At 47.3% G+C, this 6,000-nt stretch overlaps 1 protein-coding gene across 5 annotated transcripts in view; it reads right to left on the bottom strand.

Annotated features, from left to right (window-relative positions):
- asap1a (ArfGAP with SH3 domain, ankyrin repeat and PH domain 1a) overlaps nucleotides 1-6,000 on the bottom strand; it is a 38,527-nt gene that overhangs the window by 17,547 nt on the left and 14,980 nt on the right. For all 5 annotated transcript variants that reach the window (XM_048250223.1, XM_048250241.1, XM_048250233.1 and 2 more), the window contains exons 5-6: nucleotides 1,100-1,245; nucleotides 434-508 (exon numbers count right to left, since the gene is read on the bottom strand). In XM_048250223.1, coding sequence (XP_048106180.1) covers nucleotides 434-508; nucleotides 1,100-1,245 — 221 coding nt within the window. The remainder of the gene's footprint in view (nucleotides 1-433; nucleotides 509-1,099; nucleotides 1,246-6,000) is intronic.

Genomic DNA, 6,000 nt, shown 5'->3' on the forward strand with positions numbered 1-6,000 from the left:
AGAGAGAAAGAGAAAGAAGAGAGAGAAGATGTTTTTGCGTGAGGCTGGTGGGCCAGCAGCTGTTAAGCTCCGTCAGGTCCTTCACAGAGGAAGTGCCAGAGTAATGGACAAGCCTCCATCTCCTTACATCCGCCTGGAGGATTACAGACAGGGGGGGAGGGGGGATGATGAGTGGGCAGTGACTGTAGGGTAATAATGGACGACCTCGTGTAGCTCCCCTGAGATTTACAGTGCTGGTATTCTGTCCAGCGGGAGTGTGTTTTCACAGTCAGGGGAGTGATTGCTTGTGTACAGAATGGGCCCCGATCCAATTAGCCAACAACACCGCACATGATAGGGCAGGACAGGGCAGCACAGCCAAGCGCAGGGCAGGACAGGGCCGAGCAGGACTGGGTGGTGCAGCACAGCTCAGCGTGGGGCATCTGAATCTTACCCCTTTGACTCCCTTTAGGTCCCCTTTCAGCAGAGAGTCCAGGGTGAAGATCACATTGTGGCTCAGACTCTGGAGCTGAGGAAAAGAAGACATTGACAGAACATTACAAATGCCCCCTATCCTTTGACTTGTGTGTGTGCGTGTGTGTGTTTATGTATCTGAGAATTCATGTGAAAGCTTGAACCTCATTAGTGTCAGCAGAAGCCCATGGTGTGTGTGTGTGTGTGTGTGTGTGTGTGTGTGTGTGTGTGTGTGTGTGTGTGTGTGCGTGGGACTGTGTGTGCGCATGCAAGGCCTTTCTGTCCACCCCCCTGGATCAATTCCTAGATGACTACGCTAATGGCTATCTACGCTAATGGCTATCTACGCTAATGGCTATCTATGCTAATGGCTATATCTAGCCTTCTCAGCACTGTCCTGCAGCTAAATGGATCACAACACTTCCCCACACCACTCCGCTGGACTCAAAACTCGAGTTGAGGACAACTCGACAACAAAGACACGGAACACCTAGTGCTAATGGGCACACTAAATGGACAGGGTCAGGGAACTGCCCAACGACTGAACTTCAGCATGCAGTACGCAAACAGCACACAAGGTCTCTCAGAGATGAGGCCGCATCACTGTCCGCCACCACTCCACTGCTTCAGCATGCATGGCACTCACCAGGTTCTTGAGCAGTGCGGCCAGCTCCTTGATGAGGCCGGAAAACTTGATGAAGGCCGTCCCCAGGTCAGAGTTGTCCCGGCTGATAAAGTTGCTGCCGAACCTGTCCAGCGCCTGGCTATAGTTCTCCTCATTCTGCACATGGTCTGACAGGAGAAAGAGACAGGAACAGGGTTCAGGACTTTACTTAAAATGCCTTCCAGAAAATTATACTCAAGATACTGCTATAAATATAGAAAATGATGTGTTGCAGTGTTTGTTACTCTGCCAGTTGTTGCATGAGTGGCTATGTCAGACAAAAACAGACCAAACAAAACAAAGAAAAAAGACAACAGAGAGAGAGACAGAGAGAGTGTGTATGGACAAGTACTGAGAGTTTGCAGTCTTTTTATTTTTTATTTTAGCAACTGACAACAAGCCTGTTACTGACTAGAGGTTAACAAAAGAACCACAATCCAGTACTAGTGTGCAGTGATCATGGACATGAAGAGAACCTCCCACAACACCCCACACTTTCCCACACCCAACCATCTCACACTCAACTCATCCATAATCCACCCAAGAGAGTTAGATGACTTGGGAAGAGAGTTAGATGACTTGGGAAGAGAGTTAGATGACTTGGGAAGAGAGAATTCTGGGATTCCTTTGTAATCCTCAAATTGGTGGAGCAATCCGGCATGAGTTCCATCATGCACGAAGCAGAGTGAGAGCATGAGGAGCGAGAGCCGCAAAGCCCTTCATGTTCATAGTAGTATATCCATAGTAGTGTAATAGTATTTCTGCTATGTTGCTGATTGGATCATAAACAGCCACAGCAACAAAGGGGAATGAATGACTGACTCCTCTCTAATATCTGTGTTACATGTTATTTTCTATATTTCTGATTTGTTGCTGATTGGATCATAAACAGCCACAGCAATGAAGAAAAGTGAAAGTGATTGATAATGACTGACTGACTATTACTGTGTTACATGCTCCAAATGTAAAGCACTTTCAGCTGCTCATTTGAGTATGAAAGGTGCTATACAAATAAAGCTTATTATTATATTATTATTATTCATCCCCCCGTGGAAGTGGAAGAACTGTGCTTCTCCACCCAAGAGCTCCATTCATGTTCTCAACTCTAACACTCCCCTCCTCAGCAACAGCACAGATGGAAATCTCACAGACAGTGTGAACGAGAGATGGAACAAGAGAGTGAGAGAGAGAAAGAGAGAGAGACAGAAAGAGGGAGAGAGAGAGAGAGAGATGAAACCACCAGTCACCAGCAAATGGGGAGAGGCAGTGAAAACTGTGTCAGGTTAGATTGGAAAGCAGAGCTAAAAATGGCCCTGGTGTGACTTAGAGGGAGCAGGAAGCACCAGGCGAGGACACTCTCCACAGGCAGCCAGGCGGGCAGGCAGGTAGAACAGGACAGGCGGGGTGTGGAGAGAAAACGTGCCTCGAGTGCCACTGCAGTTGGTCCAGCTCCACGGAGGCACCTCCGGCAGCTGCAGCCTGGTGCAGTGGAGAGGAGTCTCTCTCCTTCCTCGCAGAGCTCTCATCTGGAATTCATTCCCTTTCTCTCTCCATCTCTCCACCTTCCTCTCTCTTGCCCTCTCTCTCTCTCTCCCTCCCCCTCTCTCCCTCTCTCTCTCTCTCTCTCCCCTCTCTCTCTCTCTCTCTACTTCTTTTTTCCGGGACTGAATCCCCCTGGCAAAATGACACTATTAGGTCATCCCTTTTGTGGGTGGAGAGATGAGAGGAGAGGAAAGGAGAGATGAGAGGAGAGGAAAGGAGAGAAGAGAGGAGAGGAAAGGAGAGAAAGGAGATGAGAGGAGAGGAAAGGAGAGAAAGGAGAGATGAGAGGAGAGGAAAGGAGAGAAAGGAGAGATGAGAGGAGAGGAGAGATGAGAGGAGAGGAAAGGAGAGATGAGAGGAGAGGAGAGGAGAGATGAGAGGAGAGGAAAGGAGAGAAAGGAGAGATGAGAGGAGAGGAGAGATGAGAGGAGAGGAAAGGAGAGATGAGAGGAGAGGAGAGGAGAGATGAGGAGAGGAAAGGAGAGAAAGGAGAGATGAAGGAGAGGAAAGGAGAGAAAGGAGAGATGAGAGGAGAGGAAAGGAGAGATGAGAGGAGAGGAAAGGAGAGAAAGGAGAGATGAGAGGAGAGGAAAGGAGAGATGAGAGGAGAGGAAAGGAGAGAAAGGAGAGATGAGAGGAGAGGAAAGGAGAGAAAGAGAAGAGACAGTAGCTTCCACACTAAAGAGAGAGAATCCTCTTCTCCTACGTACAACATTTCTCCTCCCATCATGCCGCAAATGTGACTCTTTATGAACATCAGAGGACAGGCATAATGTCCTCAACAAATTCATCTCGAAGGATTTCACCCCTCACTGATCAGGCTATTTAAACAGACAGTGTACAACAGCCTCATTAGTTATAGCACATGTCCATTCATTAATGTCTTTATGTCATCCAGCTATGCATTTCACATGCAGGCCCTTGTCAAATGTCAGAGGATACCTATCACAAGCCAATTAAGGCTCTTGGTGATAAGGCTTCTTTAGTGTCCACTGAGCTGGGATCATGGCACAAGAATTGGGTGACGTCTGGCACAGGGACTGTCCCTTATACAACCAAGCACGCACCAAAGAGTGGGTGAAACACTCAGGCATCTGTTCAGCTTTTAAAAACATGCCCCCAGAGTGTAGCACTGTAGCTGCCTGGTTGCTCTAGATGTTAGCTGCAGCAACTTGGAAGCTAGGTAGCACCTTTTTTTTTTTTTTTTTGGGGGGGTTGCACAGACAGTACTCTGTGACCTTGAGAAACAGAGATCTATGTGAAAAATTGGCAGACTTTTCCTTTAACTCAAGTCTCAGGACTGTGGTTGGCTGTATGGAGGAGAAGTCGGGATCATCACTTCATTACATGATTCAGTAACAGAGGGGCCTGGTCCCTGGGGGGCGCTGCTGTAATGGCTCGTAACTTAAGGGGATCAATAAAGTAGAGGGGTCACCCTTCCCAGCCCTCTAGGGGCTTCTGAGGTCAAGCTGAAGTCAAACCAATAAAACTGGACAGTGTCATTCAGACACAACGCAAAGACAGCAAAAAGCTGACTTAGATGACTTAAGAAACCACATCACACACATAACATACAGAGTGTGGAGTGTAAAAGTAACTTCAAACATTCTGGACGTGTCTGGACATGAGCAACCCATATCAGAGTCCCATCAGTTCACGCTGAGATAAAATGTAACCATCTGCAGGGCCTCACACAGTAAAAATGGACCAAACCAGGTCAACTGGACCAAACCAGGTCAGTTGAACCAAACCAGGTCAGTTTGCCAAAGCAGGTCAATATTCCCAAGCCTAGCCCAACACTGATGATTCAGGCCCAGTGACGTTGTCCAGAGACTGAGGGCTAGTCCACACATACGAAACCGATCTTTTTTTCTTCCGTCTTCCCTGAAACCGCATCAAGAATATTTGCGTCCAAACGGATCCATCTCAACACGACTCAACACGTTACTTCATACCCCAAGCCTATAGGTGGCACTGTTTCTTTACAGAAATTGACCAAAGTTAAGTGCTTTACAAACAGACAGAATAGGCTATGACGAAATGGCTAGTGTAAGGAAACCAGAATTGTTTGTGGGACTGATGGTGAACTGTCAACTGTAGTCAACTGTAAAACTGATAAACTTTTATTTTACGGTTTGTGAAGGGTGCAGTCCGTCCTTTTATTTGGCTAACGCCGGTAGGCCTACTGATCCCCTTTACTTTCTTTGGTTGTAGGATAGTCCGTGATTCACATTCGTTTTGGCTATCACCGCAATTAGGCTACTAAACGCCAAGGCTTACCCAAGTTCTAGGCTATTCTGTCGCCACATTTATAATATTGCTATAAAACCTTAAAGTAGTAACAGTCAATACGTTTGCCTGCATCAAATCGCGCATTTGCATTCAGTGTGCTACCATCGGCTTAACGTGAGATCTAAGCGTCTTTGTATGCTTATATCTGATTTCACTCGACATGTGAAAGACATGTAAAATAAATGAATGACACTGGCACTACGCACAAATTAATATAGCGTAAACTTACACCGCACTTTCCTAATAACTTAAGTTCTCTCACGTCACTGACAGTAGCTAGAATGCATTAAAAAACACCGGGAAAAAAACAGTGTTCAGTCCACCAAGTCATAAGCTATCGGCGCTGCGCAGCACCATTGTGATATTTATCTTACGGAGTGTAATCGTAGGTAATGTCATGTATGAAAACTAGTATTGTTAGGCAATACTATAAGTGCAAGTCCAGGGCAGCTGAGGTGTGGCGATGACATCATCGATCACGCAAGCAGGATGTCGCGGTTTAAAGCTGTCTAAACGAATTCAAACGGACTACGGTTTCAGATTTCTCCACTCTGGGACCAGGTTTCAGAAAAGTGCGGTTTCGGGCAGTGCGTTTACAGGATTCGTTTGGACGCTCGGCCAAGACGAAGCAAAACCTCTGCGTTTAACCTAAAAAGCGACTCCGTGTGGACGGGCCCTGAGTAGGGGAATTTGGCCTGAAGAGTTCACAGCGGTCAGGGGAATTTGGCCTGAAGAGTTCACAGCGGTCAGCTCTGCGGGCTCCAGCCTCTGGCACGCTGACTGGCCGGCCGTGGGCGTTACAGCTCCCAGAGGAGACACAGGCCCGAGGCCATCCCCACCCTCTGGACAGGGCCAAGGGGCCCAGCACAGCCAGCAGTCAGCGTCATGGCAGCTGCAGGACCAAGACCTCACATGGCAAAAAATATGAACTTGAAAAAAATTTGTATGATATCCTGCAAACCCATGCCAATTGCTATGAGTAGCAGGGCAAAACAGGCTATTCCATATTTAGTCTACTTTGTTACAAAAACAAGAACAAAAGCGATAAT

The sequence above is a fragment of the Alosa alosa genome, chromosome 1, assembly GCF_017589495.1.
Source record: "Alosa alosa isolate M-15738 ecotype Scorff River chromosome 1, AALO_Geno_1.1, whole genome shotgun sequence".
Taxonomy (NCBI): domain Eukaryota; kingdom Metazoa; phylum Chordata; class Actinopteri; order Clupeiformes; family Clupeidae; genus Alosa; species Alosa alosa.